The sequence below is a fragment of the Ptychodera flava genome, chromosome 22 (genome assembly GCF_041260155.1).
Source record: "Ptychodera flava strain L36383 chromosome 22, AS_Pfla_20210202, whole genome shotgun sequence".
NCBI lineage: Eukaryota > Metazoa > Hemichordata > Enteropneusta > Ptychoderidae > Ptychodera > Ptychodera flava.
Window position 1 is genome coordinate 27,755,336 of NC_091949.1, and position 21,774 is coordinate 27,777,109.

The 21,774-nt window shown below is 38.1% G+C and overlaps 1 protein-coding gene across 1 annotated transcript; it reads right to left on the bottom strand.

Annotated features, from left to right (window-relative positions):
- Positions 1 to 1,055: 1,055 nt before the first annotated feature.
- Positions 1,056 to 21,144, bottom strand: LOC139123110 (zinc finger CCHC domain-containing protein 24-like). The gene is made up of 4 exons (XM_070689121.1): positions 20,556 to 21,144; positions 18,799 to 18,972; positions 6,331 to 6,495; positions 1,056 to 4,759 (listed from the first exon to the last, which is right to left on the bottom strand). Exons 1-4 carry the CDS (start codon positions 20,865 to 20,867, stop codon positions 4,646 to 4,648), a joined length of 765 nt encoding a protein of 254 aa, XP_070545222.1. The 5' UTR covers positions 20,868 to 21,144; the 3' UTR covers positions 1,056 to 4,645.
- Between the last annotated feature and the right edge of the window lie 630 nt (positions 21,145 to 21,774).

Below are 21,774 nucleotides of genomic sequence, written 5' to 3' on the forward strand. Positions count from 1 at the left end.
GCCTGGGATGATCCCAACCATAGCAGTGAGATGCTCATTGGTGTCGGTATTTAGCTGAAAAAAATGGGTCAGAGCGAATCGGAGATGCAGAAAAAGTCAGGAAGGTCATATTCCTCCAATTACTCATCGCAAAAGTGTCTCGTTGATCTAAATATATGAAATTCCATCAAACCTTGGTTGAGCGTAAACAAGATACAGGACAGTGGGCCATCAATGGTGGGAGGCGTGAGCAAGGATAGCAATAGGAAATTTGTTTTTCGCAACTTTTACCACCCAAATTTGACAAATTCTTTTTTCTGGATTTGGCATAGCATACTTAGCCTTTTGTAAGTTTTTACTTCTTTTGGGCTGACTATGGGGGAGTTTCTGTGATTTATTCAAAATTCAGTATGGATTTTTCTCAGCAGTACACTTTTCCCGCGTCCATTTTTGACCTCTACTTCGGGTCTAATGGTTGACGAGTGTACGAGTAGGAGTACATAAATTAACACCTCAACCACCGAGATAATGCAAGTTTCTGTATTCACAGACAGGAGCACTTGATTTTCAGCTCGTTTCATGCACATAATGTCAATGAATAGGTGAAATGTGTTGAAAATGTGTAAATTTGACTTCCTTCTAGCCTGTAAAAAGTTGGAAATTTCAAAAAACGTTCGACTAGAAGAGTCCTCAGAGTGTGTCACTTGATAAGTGAATGCAGATGCCATAGGCTTTGTGATCTGGGATCTGTCCCACCAGAAAGATCAAAGGGATGCTCGTTAACATACACAAGGGAAAGAAATTTATTTTGTTTTTGCTTCAGTGAAAATGTTCGATGGTGTACCCAACACTGGGTTCATTAAAATATGGTAATCGCGAGGAGACACAAACTAACTTGATTAGGGAGCGGGTGCTTTGTAAATGAGTACCTAGCGAAGGTGGAGAAATCCAGTATGTCTTCAGTGTACATTGAGGACACTACCATTACTATTCATAGGGTGGGTTGACGTGAAGGGAGGAAGGGGCATGTCTGCTGCGGTGCAGCCAACAGAAAAGAGACAACACACACTCGGATGTATCAGTGTAACAGCCCATGGTAGTAGATATATTTTCTGTGCAAAAAGAGTTCAAATTCTACAAAACAAAAATATATATAGATAAGTAACACAGCAAACAATAGTCTTGTCCTTGGCTCCAATACACGGCTGGCTCTAAATATGACATTAATGCTTAATAACCCATAGGAGAGCCAGCTATTTCTCCCTTTATAATGATAAAATACACAACCTGAAAATTACAACTAACAGACATGTCGTGATTTCAAATTCACATGAATATTCGTGGCATACAATATATTCTTGTCTATGTGTCTGAGTGAGGGATATTTTATCAAAGACTGGTAAAATTTCATATATTTTTTTTAACTGTAAGCTAGACCTTACAGATTTTTTTGTGTTTTGTTAGTTTTAACATTGGTGTTAAAATTATGGTGTACATGTGATTTGATATGCTACCCAACTCAATCCACACAGAGCAGTGCCTGAAAATTTGCATCACTTTGAAGACTTTTTACGTCTTCATGGCTGTGTTTTGGCTCCATGACTGCACCAAATCTGATGTGTGTGATTTCAATTCTGCACAGGGATAAAACTGACATTTGCAATATTCAGGACTACATCAAATTTGAAAATTCTCTGCTATTCCGAGATGACGGACTTGGTACACATTAATTAGTCACACAGAAATGAAACCAGCCTTGTCATATTTTAAATTGTGGACATTTTTGTTGCCTGAAATAATATCCCTGAAACGTGCACAGAGCGTAAAATAGAACCCAATGTTTTTTGACAACAGGAGGTGATCAACTAGTCAGAAGATGATGTTCATTTGTGGCATTGCTCGAGAATATATTCTTTTCTTGCTACAGAACCTCTCCATGTTTACAAATCAACAGTTTTCGGGTACTAAATTGCTTTTCCTACTTTAAGTTACCGTACCCCATTCTTCCATGTATTTCTGATTTATTTTCACGGTGATTTATTGATCATGTCACTTTGTTAATGTTGTTCTCACCCTCAAGTCTGACAAACAAACGTAATTACATGGGGGCACCATTTTTCCCATATCAATCACACCGTATTTTTCATGATTTTTATGTCGCCACACACAGAGAATGAAATAGATACTTAGAGAATTAACACTTTGATGAATTGTACTCAACCTGAGAGGAGCTCACAGTTGCCATTCCAAGATTACGGGATTTGTTTTTCTCAAATAAAGGCTCTAAGATGTAACTGTGCACTTCAACGAAAGTTTGCATTCATATGAATTTTTTACTTCAAACATTCTAGGCAACTGTGTTGCTCTGTAGATATTCAGTAAGACTGGGTACCAGATGCAAATAATACATCTGGTGATATTGGCTTTGATGCAGTCAATGTATGTGTGCAGCCATGGACACAAACACAGCAGAAAAACTTAATTCTCGAAAAGTCAAAAATTGCATACATACACACATAACTTGAAACTTTTAAAAACAGAAACAAAAATCTTATCTACTACATATCTGGAAACTTCAAGATGAAAATATGAAGAGAAACAGTCTCTTCCAACATAACGGTCTCATTTCATAATTATCTGTACTCCGATTCTTGCGTCCAAGTTGCCCTCAGTATGCATAGAGATTTTCAGAAATATATAAAAAAAACACCAAACTCTAATATCGCACTTCAAAAGTATCAAGGATACATTAGAGAAAATATATTTCATAGAGAAGAGAGACCACAAGTTCAGTTCAGATCAGATCTAGAGATTAGGAAATAACTCAAAAAACTTGCAGAAAGATATACATATGAGAATAAGACACTCGTCAAAACCTTATCTTAGTCAGCACTGGATTTATAATGGGCAAAACGTTTTCCCAAAATAGCAATCATCATAATACACAAACAAGAATCCTAGTTGGAAAAGTTTTCCGCGCTTCTAAGAAAGATATAATTATACACTTCAACCATTTTTTGTTATATATTTTTCTCAGTAAGTTCTGAAGCAAGATATATATAGCTAAATACACAGAACAAAAAAACCTTATTATCACTTCTAAGAATAGGAACATCAGAATCTCGTGAGAACTTGGACTTTTAAATCCATTAAAATTAAGAAATAAAGAGAGATGGAGGGCTTGCCGTATGATGAGTCCCTCGGAAAGCTGATAGTGCTGTGTCAGAATGTTATATTATCTTCCAGTTCTACAGTCGTTTATCTCATTAGACGGTTATTTTTGGTCATTTAATCTGAACAAACACTGAAACTCCCAGAAAGGAATGTTGACCAGGTCACAGAGTGCATTTAATTTACTGGGGACTCCGACTCGTCTGCATCAAACTGAACGTTGCACTCACCGCCAATATCATGGCACAGATAACACATCAATATTATTTAAATATTTTACACCTGACAAGACACAGTTAATTTCCAAAGATTTGTTATCTTTCCACAGCATAATATCTTGCTTTGACATCATCAGTGAAGTTGAAACAAGTTCTATTTCTGTCTAATCAACATATACGTTGTCATCCAAGGATGTATAGGAGTGCAAATAATTAAGAAATGAGGGTCATAGTTAAGATCAGAGTAAAATTTAGTATTTTTTTACAGAACATGCTAAAAACGTCTTCTGTTGCCTCTGAAAGTCGTTTCTACACAGAGTTAGGGGGTACACCTATCTCATCTTGCATTACTTCGTGTTCAAGAATTGTTTTTCTTATTTCTTAAAGAGCCTTGAATGTCATATTCTAGTTGATGATATTTATGGCAACATTAATTACACTTCTGCAAGGATTGTTTTATCCCGGCAAATACTTGAGAACTTGCTGTAACAGACTTTGGGAAGAGCGGTGGGGGTTTCCTTCACGGTTTTTGTGATATTTTTGCTGAAATGCAAACTCGTCCATTGCGCCAACTAGCTTACTGACTGGTTGACAGACATGTATTTTTCAGGCACATGGCAAAGGCTCATGAAACAGTCAGTTTCAAACTTGATTTTGAAAGTTGCTGGTGCATGATCTGGCCAGGGCAATTCACGTCGCATGGTCATACGACGTCAGTGAAGTATATGGACAAGCGTTACATGTTCAGGTACTCATAATTTGTACAAACGTTACACCACCTAGTTCCCCCCATTTTCTGAACTAACACACATGTTGGCATTGTCTAAATATTATCAATGAATTTAATTTGTGGAGCATTTTCACGGGAATTTTAAACTTTTGCACGTTGATTGTCGGCAAAATGGAATATGGACTGAACATCAGCAGGGAAAGAAGTGATTTTTTTTTAATTTGAACAGAAGACTTCATCAATCCACCTCTTGTTGACAGTTATGGTTTCCTATTATCACCACGGAAATTTGCTGTAAGAGACTAACTACATGCCTGGTTTCATAGCTGCCTATTTTTTCTTCATTAACAAATAATACACATCATATTAACAACAGGCATTGTGAATTGCAGAGTAACATTTACACAACAAAAAGAGACCTAGATCGATGGATGTACATCTTATTTATATTAGTGTTAGTGTGCGAGCTGCGATGTTCTGGTGGACCAATTTTGTGACAATGCTTTCAACCACAACAAAGGGCGATTTCCTTCAGCATGTAGTTGTTTTACTGCACACGACGACAGTAATATCCCAGGGCCTTGCATTTCTCACACAGGTGTTGTGGATGTTCCTTGCTCTGGTCAGACACATCCAGTCCATCCGGTTTCTCTAGAGGGCGCTGTTGAAAGTAAAGGTTAGACATACACAGCAATCAGTCATCGTGCCTTACTGGATTTACTGTTGTGGAGTTATCATGCTGACAAATTTGTTTTACCACTTGATTAAGATACAAATGTTCATCAAAGGAATTAAAGTGGTGTCCATTAGGTCAACAAATATTATTTTTCAGAACAAAAATAGTCCAAAATAACAAATACTTGTTAAGCAAATCCAGGCATTAAAAATGTTGACAGCTGGGCATTTATGGTCATCATTATTCTGAGATCACCAACGCGTCAGAGACAATTCTACGGAACTGTGCAAATGACACTGATAACTTCTCCCATTAGAATATATTGAACTGATAAAAGGAGCCTTTCCCCTCAATTTGCTGAAGATACCCATCTCAGCTGTCTGTAGATTTTATGAAAGGGTATCTTAATGGCAGATTATTAGGGCATTAATGTAGTTTTCCAGACATCAATACTTGTTGTTGGCCAAAACTAAATTCAGATAGTGACACATGATAAACGCAGAGAGTTGAAACTGCCGACAAAATTCATGAAGCTATATATCAAAGTACACGGTCATTCTGAATACAATAGCATGGGCCACTTTTTGGCAAAAAGGGTAAATATTAGAAAATCTGGAGTAACGTTAAACTCTTGTGATCTATATTATCCTCCATTTCCATCCACTTAAATTCAATCTTTTCACTGTGCCATGGCAAGGAATTCCCCTCAGCATCTGGTGGAATGCTGTCATTCCAGACATAATTAGATGGATCATGCCTCTCTGGATGGACAGGATAGATTACTTTGTTCTGCAAACTGTACGGCTCAGTGGTCAAAGATGAGGTCACTGACAACACAGATGGTAGCTGCATTAGATCGTATAACACGGTCCCATTCCAAAATAACAGGGCTCCAAAACATGGAAACACATACAACTTTCAAAATGTGACAATTTCTATGGTACATGTAGGTATCTTCAAAAGAAAAAAATTATGTCCATATACCACAGCAACTTTCCCTTTTTATATAATGTCTCATACAAGAAAACACTTTATGGTGTGCTATTAATATTTCTCTTTCTTCATTCACACAGATTCAACTCTGTTAACAGTCTTTAACACACAAAAGAGAGTTATCTACAACTATTTGACAAATTGAAGATTTTTTCACACAAAGGGGCAAATTGCATTTGTCATTGCGACTGTCAATCAGAAGTGACCTAACCAAAGATGTCCACAGCTGTCTTTGGCCCTGCATAATTGCCGCACTGAAAAGGATGAAAAGTGACGGCGACGAGGCCACCGCACAGCTGTGAGAACGTGTCAAGCAATTTTGGAAACAGTTTGAAGTTTTCACTGACCCCGAAGATATTAATTAACTGTCCAAGCAGGAACACAGACTGGTCAGCTGTATTTCTAAAAGACTTGGCAGCGGATAAATTTGTGCCATAATCATGGTCACTCTGATTACTTGCTGTCTCAATGATATACGCAGGGCCAACATCAACATGTTCAGTTCTCAGGGGCCACTTTGCCTCAGACTAGGGGCTGATTATTTCTGGCTGACAGAAACATACCTGTTTGTGTGGGTAGACATTGATGTGGCATTTGATACACTCCTGTCCCATGTTGGCCCAGCTGTTTCCACTCATCCACTTGCGTTTGCATTTAGGACATTTATACTCTCCGAAACATCGCTTCTTCCCTTGATATGGCGTCAATCCTTCACCTTTTGGCCGAGCCTGTGATCAAGAAAACAGGTATAGACTGTAAAACTCAAAAATCTTCCGAGCCAATTTCAAACAAAAAATATTTGTGATACCTCCCAAATGCTTTCACAATCACATCATTTGTGCATTTGACTGAACTGTCATTTTTTCATTTTTCATTACCTGTAAACAAAACTATTCTGTCAGTTGGCCTGATATTTCTGATAAGTTATATATAACTGTTTCATTTACATTTCATACCTCCAGGCTGAGAGAGCTGGTAAGTCTCTTGTTGGCTACTGGAATTGGGGTATACCCAATACCCTAGATGCATGACGGCATCAGTTACATGAGCTGGTTTTTGTTTATAACTGATGTTAACAGTTGCGGTCCTAACCAAAATGGGCAAATAAAATTTGTGTGCCACCATCCAGGCAAGAGGCAAAATGTTCCATCAAATGTCGAACGAGAGATTTTCCTCAAAGAATCAGAGAGAGAAAAGTCTGAAAACATGCAACTTTTGGTGTTCTGGGAGATGGTCGACTTGGTGCAGAAGTTGACATGTTGGCCAGATGGAACACTTACAACATTGATCTATGTGCTCATTGACAAAGCTGACAGCTCACCAAACAATGGAGTTTTTTGTTTCCTGCCCATTGGCTTCTCAGACAAAACACAGCAAACCTTTGATGGTGCAAATGTACCCGTAATGGGAAAGTTGCAGAGGGGAGGGGTTTTCAGTTCAGCTCCTATCAAGGAAAGAATAAATCAACCCCTGCAGATCATTTCATCATCTTCATAAACTGTGTGTTTATACAAAACTGGAGAGTAGAAAAATAGTAGTAAACTAGCGAGAGGTTGTTTATATAAACGGTCCAATAGCAGTGATAAGGCGGTTGGTGGAAATATAGCTAGCATGAACATCGTATTCATGTGAGTATGGATTGGGAAATACTGCTTTTCAAATAGCAAGCTGTATCAAAACTTTTTCCTCTTACAAAGTGGCTGTCAAAATTTGATACTTTTCTACTATTATGCACTATTGTACATAAAAGGTCCTCTTTTCCAATGAATGCATCATCCTCAACCGAACAATGAACAGAGAAAAACGTTTCTAAGAATACCAATACATATGCATTTTGGTCACTCTGGCTTTGAAAAATGTAAAATTACTGCCTCCGAAACGTTTACCACTGACTCACATTTATTCATTCTAGTTTTAAGATGCCAGGACATATTTTGTTAAGCCACCAGTCTGGTTACCATGGAGACCTGATAAAAGGGCCGCACTTTGTACCGGAGACTGTTGGAAGATGCAGAAAACACTGAACTCAGCAACTAGAAGGTTGATGATTGTGGGCACTATGATATATTTCACAGAATGCTCAACTTCTAACTGTACTTTTGCCTAACAACTCTCTGCCCAGGCATTCTTGGATAACTTTGACTCGCTTGCTCTGATAACCTCTAGAGAACACAGATGAACTCTGGGCCAATTAAAATGAAATGCTAGACATCGCCCTTTCATTCTTTAAATACTGTCAGTAAAACACTCCTCAACTATTTTCGGCGATCCCTGCGTACGCTATCAAATGTACATCTTTGAAAAGTGCTCCCTTTTATCATTAGGAAGTTCGAACTTCACCAAAGCTTTGTTGACTTGTCTGTTCCCTTGAGCTGTAATCATTTTGTTGCAGAATTCTCCTGGAGTGTTGTTATAACGAGAGGTTAAAATAAACACAAGAAATCTAGTTTAACTTTTGTGACAGATCAACCTTAATCTGTAATTGCTAGTGGATATATTTATCCCAAAAGGACCAACAAGAGCTTTTTTGTTGATCTATTGCTTAATACACCTACCAAGACCAAAAAGAAAGCAAAGTTTTGACTCTTGTCATGGCTTTTCTCCAAGATTGGGACGATGGAAATTTCACACACTTTTTCTCCAGATAGTCTGGGTCACGTTAATTTGTAATACATACTTCACGGCACACGCTTGTTTACCCTATTTCTCTGAAATATGTCATAAATTTTACATCTCCACCATTCTCAAACCATTCCATTTGATGAATTGTGGTGCTTATGAGCTGTCCATCAAACAAACAACTGTACAAAACTTTGCCCCTAACTTTCCTCAAGTCTTCAAGTGAAACTTACTTATTACGTTTATCTTAAGCAAAACAAAAGAGAAAGTCATGTCTTCAAACCCTATTCAACATGAAGGGGAACAGAACTCTCTTGGTTTGTTATTTTTTCGTGAAAAACTTGCATTGAACATTTTATTCTCTACTCACGCAGCTCTACGACTGTCCTTCTAGTGATACAGTTCAACCTTGGCCTGACAAGAAAGAAATTTACTGCTGTACTCAATTTACTGTTATCCTTACTTGGTCTTGAAGTCACTCAACCTTTACTTTTTATGTCCTCCCAGTGTCCTTGACAACTGTGTGTATCTCCTGCTCACCGAGTGATCATTCTAGACTTCCTATCAAATACCCATGATGCTTTGTTGATGGAAAACAATTTCCATCTCAACTCAGTGTATCAATTTGAAGAGAATGTTACTTTCGGAGTGATCAAAGTCAAAACAAGAGTGCCAATTTGGACTTCAAAAATGGACCATCACCTTTTGACCCAGAGAGTGAACACAGTGGCTACTTAAATCAACAATTTCAAACACCGAGTTTAAATTTTGGCGTTAGTTATAGAGCTAGACAACTATACAGGTTACAATGGATGATGAAACACTGAATTGAAAGAACAATTTTCAAATGACCTCTGTTGACCCCTGCAGGATTAACTTGAGTCTGGCCAGGATGTTGAGTACACAAAGATCTTTTACATGTTACCTCATTGAAGATAAATGTGTATTATGTCATCGGTTATCATGCCCACAATTTATCAATGTCTGACCAGTAAAGACACATTACATGCAATTTCCCTAAAATACTCTCACGTTGCTGTGACCTATAGAGCAGTAAATATGCACACTCCCCACAGGCATGGGAGCACATCCTACAACCATGGGAAGACACTCCCTGACCACAGCATCATGACAGCTATATCATGCAAATTGGTTGTTTGATTCTTCCCGTCTTTGAGATTTTTTGCTCGTCAGAGTTCATTTTATCCACCATAAGACTGTTTGTAGACTTCTGCAGAACGGAGACTACCAAACAGATCAAGGAAACTCCTTCCTCCTTCCTTGTCAGATAAATCACAATATGAACATATGGAAATTGAACGGAAATCAAATCAAATATGGAACTAATTTCTTTAATGTGCATCAAGCAGTAAGCTTCAATTTTCTTAACGAATAGATATGTTTACTCCCTGGAAATTAAAGCCATTGAAATCTACAAATCATGGATATTTACTTTAAATTAAATGATAGTGTCAAAATGAAATGATGGCGTCACATTTATATTACCGGTAATGATAAGTGATTGCCTTCTGGAATAATTATCTTCTTCTGAGCGTCTAACGCTCACTGATCACTTTAAAAGGGCCAGCAGCTGTAACTATTGATTTATTATTTTTTATGTCATTGTCAAGTTCCTATTCTTTTCCCCAAAACAAGACAAAACACCCACTACTTTGCTTGTGAACAAAAGTCTGGACCAGAATTCACTTGTAAACGATAACAATGCATTTACAACATGTACAGGCTGAGTTGACAATCTCAATACCTGTGCATCTCAACATGCCTTTGGCAGTAGGACAAGAAACTGTGGATGACATAAGAAACAAAAATAGTGAAAATGTTACAAAATGTTACAGCTACTAGCTTTTAAACTGCTTTAATTTTGTATGCCAGTAATTGTTCAGTTGTTTTATACTTCAAGCATGATTTTACAATGTGTTTCCATCAAGTTTTGGGTAAACCCACTTTTATCTGTTTTACATGCATAAAATATGTATGCATTTATTATAGAGATAGTGTAAATTGTATATGTTGACATGTTTTCTTTGCGATGGAAATCAACCATAAAATAAAGCAAATAAGTTTCTCTGGAAGGAGAGAGTGAAATAGGGTTTGAACAGACATGCCAGGGACACATGCAATCTTCTCATATTACACCTATAATATTGTACCCATAAATTACATTTGACAACAATGGCACAGTGACATGTACCAGTAGGATATTTTTAGCAAAATTTATTAATTTGGTTCAGACAAGGTAGAAGCTAATGATATAAGAGATGATTTTGTTAATAATATTCATATTCCATAATCTCTCAAAGTTATGCTTGTGTTGCTTTTCGCTTTTTATGGACACATATTCGAACAATTTCATATTCACTGACCTGCATATACCTGTGTCAGATGGTGTCGACTTTTTCCATACAGTTTTAGTGAAATAGATCATTGAAGCCATTTTGAATTCAAAATAATTCATAGTTTCATTTTATATGTGGCAATTTGCCTCTCAAATGGGAAAAAATCCCAACTTTACTTATTGATTGAAATCATTGTTTGAATTTCTCTATTGGAGAAAAATAGTTTTTAGGTCCAGTTTGAGAGGTGCACACTGACATAATGGACGGAAAATTTTTAAGTCCCACTTATATCGACCGACTCACCTACTCCACTTATTACATAGACTGGTCAAGATGGATTGTCCCTCTGACCAGTGCCATTCATAGTGCCATTCATGGTGGAAGGCAATAACTTTTCTAACACAGCAGAACAAATCTCTACTAAATGTATTAACATATTTATTCAATTGTCTTCATTGGAGAGTTGTCTTAAGTCTGGGACGCGTTTGAGTTACGAGTCTGATAGTCTCGGCAATTTCAAATATGTTTTGGGGTCAGTGTTGCACTTTTTCTACAATCTAATGTTGCAAACCCTCAGGGTAAAAGCATGCACCACCTCTGATGATTGGTGTTTAGATGAGTCAAACCCTCTACATATCTTGTCGTTAAAACGGAAAAACAAGTCGAGTATCAATTTACTTGAAGAGAGCTGACCGAGATACGTTTATTGTGAGGTTGTTGCTTTGGTGAAGACTTCAAATCAGCATTTGATGCAATTAATCAGTGCAGTGCAGTGTCGTTCTGTTCATGCTGGCTGGCAGGGCACATTTTCAGCATTGAACAGCCAAAAACATTTTTAGTTTGCACGGTTGCAATGAAGTCAATTGGATAGGCTGACATATTTTTACAATGAATAATTTTAAGCAGCATTTTTGAATAAGTTTTCCGATGCCAAAATTTTATGTCAGTATGCTATAATATATTTGTGATGAAGTCAAATAAACAATGTTTAACTTTTAACAACCAATGTATAGAAAACAAAATTTCACAGTTTAGGAGAAAAGAACTATTTTCTTAAATCAAAGCAATATTATTTTATTCATACGCACAAAAGAAGGTGCTTGATTATGAAATTTAAATTGAGTAGAAAATAAACCAGGTATAAGGAAAAAGACTTGACCATTCGTAATTTTTAGCATACATTCCCAGTTGACTAACCTACTTATGTCGGCTGCTGGATACATGAGTGGTCCAATGACGTCAAAGAAGACGGTAGACGACATAAACGCAATATTTCAAACCCTTTGGTTATTCCGCAACAGCCTGCCCTCGCTGACCAAAGGTTTCATTGGATTGAAACTGACACCCCTGACCCCTTTGACCTCAGCGATATTTATCCTTGCCAAGCTAAACACGAGTTCATAAACTTTCTGAAAAGTATACATGGTCATGCTGTTTGCAGAAAAGTGATGCCTTCAGACCTAGTTTGACACGATCAGATCATCTCTGGCTTCAAACCTCAATTGCAGAAATTAACATAACTCACCATTTTAGTTTTGGAAACTACCAAATTGATAAGGTATTTCATTGTAGGTCCACATCTGCAACCCATTACTTCTGCAGTGTATGGCTGCTAGAGTTTATTAAAAGTAACCTGACGAAACATTTTTAAATTTGAAAATATCCAAAAGGGAAGAGTTTTCTTTATAATATCAAGGTAAGTGCTCTCTTATTGTACATGTGTTAGGAAGCAGAAGTACTGAAGGCAAAGGTTTATACTCCAGACATTAGTTGCAGGCAACCTGTCATTGGTTAATCACTGATATGCAAATTGGAATTCAAAATCTGAAAACCACTGAGGCTGGGGAAAAGGGATGAAATACAACTAAAAGTGGCATTTTATATAATCGTGCCTTGTTGATTTCTCCAATCCGTTAATGCAAAAATCTTGAAAAGACCAAGATAAAACTACCTTAACGCAGCAACGACATCACCTTAAACCACATAATGCTCATCAGTGTATCCTAAACTGTTGCTGGACATATTCAGGAACAGGTTTCTGGACAATGTTTCCAACACAGATGGTGTTGGCAAATGCTATCCACAACATTTCTGATCAAACACTTCAAGCATTGCCGACAGAAATTTTGTATCTGTCGAACATCTTTTCGTACTGCTGATGGTTCAATGATGAGGTACCAAGTACTGTAGAAAGATGTCAGGTGAAGGAAACAACAGCTGAAAGGGTTCCCAGTATAATGTCCAGATTACAGCGGTAGTATCTTGTACTCCACTACAATATCATGAATATCAAACTGCTCAATTAAGTCTTTTGGTACAGAGGTCCCCTGATCAGTAAGTTATCAATCACATTAAGATCCACTGCACCTGAACTACAGAAGCTAATATCTCGGAGGTTTCCCAGAAAGTTCAAAAGAAATCAATTCAGACAATTTTGTAGTACAATTGCACACCAGACAGAATGATCTTGATAAAACTCAGTCTGTAAGTTCCCATTTTACGTAAACTTTATACAATCAACATTATTACTCTGTGTAATGCCTGTTTATGTATGCAGCACTCATATTGTCAACAAATAAATGGATATCGCCGGCTTGATCCTTTTGCCAATGCTTTACAGTTTACCTCTACTGTTTGCCATGTGGCTGAAATTCCTCATGAAACATTTGAAAGAGTGAAGAAGCATAAAGATACATCAGGTTTTGAAGCATACTGAAAATAACAGTCACATCACCACACTATGCAAATTGTATAAAAAGTATTCAAGGATTTAACCAAATAAGGATTAAAGCTGAGTGATAATTTACATGATAATTTGCAACATTAAACAAAACATTGTTGCAATAAAAGTACAATGTTTAATAAGTTATTTGCATGTCAATACCTTGTCTAGACAATGCAATAGTCCTGCCCTCTAGGGTATGAACCCACACTGATCAGTGCGAGTTATAGCATAACGTTTCCTCCACTGTAGACATAATTTAATTTCAAATAAATATAAGAGGGTGAAATACTGGCATAGTTCATGCAGTTAGATCACTTCACTGTATCTCTCATCAAAAATAAATTAAAGTTTGATATTAATCCATAATCCAGTATTTATCTTTGTGATATTTTACCAGTCTTGGAAGCATGATTCATTGAACATACTTATAAACTCAATGTCTTTCAATTTCTATCCCACCCACACTTTCAGAAATATACTGGTACTATTGGTGTAACTGTAGACAAATGACATTGTCAAATCAAATATGACACACCCAATACAATCTATGTCACGGCATATCTGTATATGTAAAGATGAGAAATATTACAATTTTCAATATACAAAGTATTATATTATCCTGATGGGAAACTTTCCTGCAAGTAATTACATATGTGATTTGCAGACTTAACTGCAAGAAGTAGGTGGTACCAAGTTATCCTTGGTCATACCCTTTTCAGTACATTTAAATCCTTCGCTGACATATTTTAAAATATTTGCCCAACCCTTCATCATATTAATATATGTTTATTTACATTTACAAACCAGATGAGAGCAGAATGCTGACTGCTGATGATTCTGGGCTGAACCATTCAATCTTTAGAGGGGATCAAGCTGAGAATTATGACGCTTTTAACATTTCCTGAGTTCTATTGGACACACAATGCATCCATTCTCTCCAAGATTTTAACAATTTTTTTCACTACCCCATGATATTTATATGTTTGTGACTTTTTTCACACTTTTCAAGCTACGTAATTTCTGCACTTTTTGACTATCCCTCCCAAAATACAATGATCCATTCTTGCGCATGTCAATGCCACTGGAACACAACAAATCATTTTTTATATGAAACTGAAATGATTGAAATGATATCAGTCGATTGCCACTTTGTTCCCTTCATGTCATAAATTTGCAGCAGATTAGGCAATATACTACATATGGATACCAGGCAATAATTTGAATGTTAAAGTGTGTTAAAGCCTGTTAAAGCATGTAATGGCTATGAAGCAGTAAATAGTATATGGTTGATTTTTACTTTTGAAAACATTGTTGTACAAAATTTGACATTTAGCCATACCAAAGAACTTGCACTTCCTGTAATAATAAAGTTTGTGTTCCCAGGTACTAAGTCTATCATGCAATTACTTGTTCACACTCTCCCTCTATACATTCTCCCTAACAATGTAGGTTAAATGTATCACTCTAACAATTAGCTTCGCTTTCAAGCTTTAATACAATAAATGTGTCAATTTCAGCATACAATGTAACAAATTTGAATTCTCTATAGACCAATACTTGATCACTGAAAACTATATGACACTCCTAAGCAAAACCAGGGGCCAAAGTTTTTCTTTACTTGAGAGCAGTGTACGACATAAAGCCTTACAGAAACCTATAAACTTTCTTAAAAATATTTCAGGTATTTCAAAATGGCTACAGGCTTTTTATCCACATATTCATACAGCTGATAATACAAGCAGATTTAATTACGCACACTGTCTGTTCTATAAAAAATTTCCAGTACTATTGTGGCCTATTTCATTTTTCCATACTTCATACTCAATGAAAACCAGTAATATATTCTCCATAAAAGCTAAATGAAAACCAGTAATATATTCTCCATAAAAGCTAAAACTATTTTGTGCAGCGTCCCTGAAAATGCGCACGGTGGAAAACTTGATTTTACATTTATGTACTGGCGTAGAAAAAGAACTGGAAGCAACATACACAAAAGATTGATGACATAATTGAGTGATGTAAGCATGCAAATTTACAGGCATCATGCAAATGTATACAGTATTGAAATAATTTTTAAGTGTTAATAATTATACAAACACAACTGTACAGAGGGTTTTCAATTATGCTGTTGATTGCTGTTTGAATCAACTTTGATAAGCGAACGAGGGACCATGGCTACTCACCATATTACAACAATACATCTTTTATTGTAAAAAGTTAGAGAACATATTTTATTTGGAACTTAGCCAGCATATGCCACTGTGTGCACATTTCATCCTTGGGTATTACCTTAGGGAGAAAGACTCTCATATGTTACAGGTTGTGACCCGTTTCTGATGCTAACATCTTCAAAGTTTGCCAACAAACCAAAGCCTGAAGACCTCAAAGCCACCATAAAGTTGTCACAAGATATACATGGTGATTCCTTTTTTTATCCCCAAACATCAAACTAACAGATTTGTAATTTGGAGTTCTGCGTATAATATATCCAAGCTCTGTATAATTGATGTCCCTTGAAGCAAAGACGTGGTAATGTATACCTTCTTTTGTCTTTTTCGGGGGGAGGGGGTGTCTGTGTATATATTTGGCAAAAAAATAAGGAACCTTGAGCAAAGTTCTAACATCAAATGTTTTGATTACAAAGAGTTTCGGTTTGGCGCCAAGAAACTGACTCCACTCTTCCAGTGTATACAACTTACGAACTACAAGCGTTTTGGTTGGTGACTTTTCAGGTTACACCAATAAGTGGTTTAGAAGAAACAGAAAGTAAACACCGGATTAATTTTATCCCACTTGTAATCTGCAGCCTCCCAAGATGCCTTGCATGAACTGATTGGATATTTGCAGTGCGCCTAATGGACTGGCAAAAAAAAATTATCAGTTGTTTTGATTTTGGGTTTCAGAGTAAATATACAGTAACTGTGGCAAAACATAAACTGTAGAGGCACATCAAAAGGGTAGTCTTGATGGACTCATTTCATTTGGAAGGAGGGCACTAGATGAAATCAACATCAGACATGGCATATCAATTCTCAATATGCGTTGTCATTTATCAGGTTACGTGTATAACATTGACTGGACATTCAATATGCTTAATAAAATATTTTCCATTTTGAAAGAAAATTTAATCTCTTTTGCAGAGATCTACTTTCAACAACACAATTGCATCACTTCACAGACTTTCTACAAAATCAGCAATTCCTTAATTTGTAAATTTCAAAACATGCACTGCTAGACAAAATGATGTTACTCAACGTTGTTAATTTCACCCTGTAGTGCTCTTTAAAACTGTACAGCACAAAACATTAAATGAAATAGACAGGTCAGACTCATGTCAAGGAGCAAGTCATGTCACACATAAATGAGAGGGCATAAAGATGAAATTTACAAATGTATTATAAATATCTTGGTGTGTAATCAATATTCCAGATATCTTCACATGCCTTTCTACATGCATACACATATGTAAACTGTATTGTCACTTGAGCATTGATACATGCAAGTGCTGTCAAATCAAGGAATACCCCATGCTTAGATCAAACCAAGATTTGACCCTGTATCACAAATCTGCTTTTGTTAGATTTCATGAAAATCGTTTCACTGCCCTGCTTAAATACATGGAGATTGCTATGTCCATCTGTATAATCTCTATGGTCTCCTGTTACATTTTTTTGAAAGTCACCTTTTTTCAGCATGTGCTTGTAAGAGCAATCTTGCATATTTTATTATAAGGATGTTTCCTTCCCATGTACAGCCAAAGAGGTCACGGTCATTTTAACACTGAAACACAACAGGGTTTCCGAGGCAAATTTTAAATATCAATTTCTAACATGCAATGAACATGTCTCTCCTGAGGTTAATATACAATGGACTGAAGGGAAATGTGAACTGTTATGTGTCCAAATTCGTGAAAGAAATATTCTTCTTCTTCAAAATGGATCTTACCACAGGGTCAAGCTTAAAACTTACAGAAGTGTAGTAATCTCCAGAAAGAAAACTGTCCCAAATGTGGAAGCAATCATGGAGAAATGGCCCGTTTCTTTTTATACAATGTAGATGGTATCATGTAGTTGAAACACTAAATCAGAGTCATTGTTGAGTGGGGCCACTGACTTCTTATGGAGTTTGCCGAGTATTGTATATTTAGAGGTGACTTCTTGATGCTCCCCAGTGTAAAGCACAGTGAAAGGTTTTATAGTCACTAAACATGAAACAGACACTCCAGAACAGGGCGCATAGCTAATGTGATATTTCTTTTGCATACCAGAACGGCCTGTGTAGGAATGCTCACCCATCTGCAGTGCATTAAGACATGAAAGTGAGCGATAATGAGCAAGGCAGATTTGAGAACACCTCTTAAAATAGATTGCCCTATCCAAAGAATGTATTACGCTCTTTTAATTAATACGACCTAAACCAGCACCCCAATCAACTTCTTTCGGCTGGGGGGATTTAGGGACTTCCTTGCTGATTTCAGAGCTGGGGAAATCACAATATACAAACGAGAAAGGGCAACATAACAGCTGCTAACAGCTGAGAAAGCGCCCACATCTCATTAAAGCTACTTTCTGCTGTTGAGGGAGTTCTCTTCCACTAGTCAACACTTTCGAAAACGTTCAAGTTCTGCATTAATTTATGCTAATTTTGAAATTTTAATTTACTGAACCATTAAAGAGAACTGAGACCAATGCATAATCCATAATTTTGCAAGCTGTCCTTCTGTCAGATTGGCAATGTTTCCTCTTTTTATCATGGAATACTTAGCATTCCTTGCCAATTCCCACTTCCAATCTCTGTTATAGTACCGTCTCAAGAAAGGCACATGAAGAATTTATTTGCATCAACAATAACTGGGCAGCTGTGCGGCTTCTTCAGCTTGGCATCGACAGATTAGGAAAAATTTTAATCCAATTTCGTGAGGTGTTGGCGCTAACAGCTAGGTATACACACAAAACGTCATGCAGGCACAAGAAACAAATAAACAGATACGAAGGATTCGGTGTTGAAACAGATGTGAACCGGCTGTTCATCACCGCGGCCGGCATATGTATGTATATGACTTGCATTTGGCCGAAAGTGAAAAAAATACTATTTCTGTTTTAGCACAGAAGTAATCATGACCCTAAAATTATCTTTGTACATGTAGGTTGGTCAACATGCCCCTTGTAGAAATACATTGGTGAAAGCATAAAGCAAGCGAGGTTCTCATTTTCGAAATTTTGGCGCACACAACTTAAAATGCGCCTCGTTCCTACTAAGTTTCATGACCAGAGCGAAAGCCGAAAATACGCTGCACTTCCAATGGAGACAGACGGCGACACCTCACTTACCTGCGGGCAATCTTTGATGTAATGTCCCTTCTGGAAACATAAGTGACAGAGATAGGTAGGCGGCGGCCGCTTTCCCGTTTTTCGGTCCACGAGAGGCGTACCGAGCGTAAGATCATTGAACTGGTCCGTTATGTCCCCTATACTTCCATACGGCGACTGCATCAACTTCGAAGGCTGTGCGAGGGAAAGACCAAGAAATGTCAAAAAAAGTTTGTAAGACTTATCGAGAAAAGGTTTGGAACATGGAAATACATAATTCAAGGATAAATATGTGATCAGTGTAAATTTCAGATGGAAAACAAGTGATGAATCGGTTAGAACGCAAATTGCCTACATTTAGTGCATCAATTCGCTCAATGGCGGAATTCCTTGGCAAGTAGGCATCTAACAGCGTCAGAGCGGAGTGTTCGTAAAACGGGTTAACCCCCATCGCCGGATTCATCTCCGTCGTCGTTGTTTTTTCCGTGGCCGTGGAACGACCACAGCGGCTCCGGCGAGGCAAAGATTACTTTGGAAATAAACTGAGGGGCTTTAGTTGGGAAATTTTATCCGGGGAGAACGACGGGTGTTTGTCAATCAACGGGGCCGGCGGAGAGTGATGAGACGAGGCGATTGGACAGTTGTGCATTCCTTGGCTCATGGATCAGCAGTGGGGTGCCATCTGTACCGATATGTATGGTCTCTGGAGTTACCATCTAATGTTCTCAACTGGGCAACTACGCCATGTTGAATTGCTGAACTTCTTCCAGGGGGACAGGCAACACGGAGCTATATTTGACAGCCGGACGGCGGCAGTCTCTGGTTTTCGATGTTTGGCCCTTTTGCGTACGATGTCGGGTGGCATTTAGATCTGGCTGACTTCGCAAGATTGACAGATTTGCGATCAACGCAGCTGTGGAGTTAAAATCCTTGCGTAAGAAGAGCACAGCTCGAACGGAAGTTGAGAAACATAACACTCGGTCCGCCATTTTAGCTCGAACGTGAGTGCTGGCGGGGCATGATCGAATTTCAAAACGAAACGAAATTCTCACAACAAAGATAAAAATGCTAATATTTCCCATTCGCAAAAATAAAATCGATGCTGTACAACGACGAGGGGAGTTATTTTGGCCGTTCGCGTCGAAATAACACCACGTAACTAAGACGGAAGACGTAACAGATTATTGAGATAAACTTTTTCTGTGTAAGCGACACTTTGAAAATCAAACACGGTGAATAGTTGATACACGAACGAGTGCAAACAAAGCTTACAGAGATTTGGTAACCGGTGTTTATTATTTGACGTCTTCGTCTCCAATGTATCGCTGGGAACACGGAAGAACCAGCGTCCATGTTCGCAAGACGCCGGCGGAATCTAGCAAGACGAAAAGCAGACCATGGGCAATCGTGTTCGGCGAACTCGCACGAGATGCGTGGCGTTATGTTCCGTAGTTCATTGTCAAACAATTACGTACAAGTTAAACAGTGTTTGTCATGGACAAACGCGATACAGACGATAACCATAGTGTGTTTAATTAACATTGAAGTAGGGGTCAAAGAGCAATTAAATGGTAGAACGTAGTGTGAAACAACTCTTACGACGCAGATCGCTAGCAGCGCTCTACTCATTATTTGAGAACGTCACCGCAGGAACATGCAAGGTTGAGTGTCCTGTCTATGATTCGGGGCAGGAAGGAATTGCAAAGCAGGACGTGGGGAGCGTCAGCCTTGTCAAATGTGAACGCACAGAATGTCGTGAGAAAACCGGTGTTGCCTACCTCGTTCTGATAATTGTAGTTGTTGTTGTAGTTTGTGATATTGGCATGGTTGGTGCTGGGTGCGATGCCGTTACCGATGGTCAAATTATTTTGAGAGGCATACTTCTCGGCGTAGTTGTAATCGTACTGTCCCTGTTGGCGATGGTGGTGGTGTTGTTGTTGTTGATGGTGATGTTGTTGTTGTTGTTGCTGCTGTTGATGGATCTGTTGTTGCTGTTTCTGTGTGCTTTCCTGGAGGGTGAGGTACATCCAGTTCAAAAGCTGGGCCGGCTTGCACAACGACGAACTGGCATCTATGGTTGACAACGACATCTTGTTGTAAACTCTCTCAGTATGCCCAAAATGTGATCTCCACTCACTCTCGCGTCCTACCAACTCGGGCCTCTGAGTGAGCGAGTGTGGTATCAACTACAAACTGTACAGAGTGGAGTTCAAATTACATAGCTATCTGCCAATCATGCGATAAATCGGTAACTATTATCCAATAAAGAGGAAGTCAGCCAATCAGGCCTCAGAGTTTGTTTATAGATAATCAACAACTGAGAAACCGCCGGGATACAGACTCTACGAGAGCTCGGCCAATCAGACTGTAGAGGCGATAATGGGCGGAACTTAAGGCGCACAGATGGTTTTTATAAATCTGTCAAACTTTTAAAGCGTGTATTCACAAATGATAAATAAAGTAAGCCCACAGGTCTCAACCGAAAGGATGTTTTTTTAGGTGACAATGCGGTGTAAGGTTGAAATTTGCCAGTGTTTGGAAGTTTAGATTAAAGTTTAGAAATTCAGAAGAAAAAGAAAGAGCCTAGGCAACGAAAACGGGCTTCAGGTAAACATAGCGCGAGGCTTTCACTTAAAAGTTGAAATTGGGTTTCCTATCCGCTGATATACGCGTCTGTTTCTCCTCTCAGATGGATGCGTGAATGTGCGTCATCGCGGTTAGTTGTCATGGACACAACTGTTACTAGGCAACTTCAACTTTCAACACAGCACTGGGGATCAAATACAGGGGCTTCTTCCCGGGATTTTCATAGCTAGCTGGGGGATGCTTGTAGCTACTAATACCCGCTTGACAATTTTTGCTGGCATAGTTATAACTCTGACAGTCAAATTCAAGTCCCAGACTGGTGGCAATGCATCAACTACCGGGATGCAACAGCCAGTGCTGGCGAAGAAGGTTAAAGGCATTTCAACCAACATTCATGCCAAGATTGCAGAA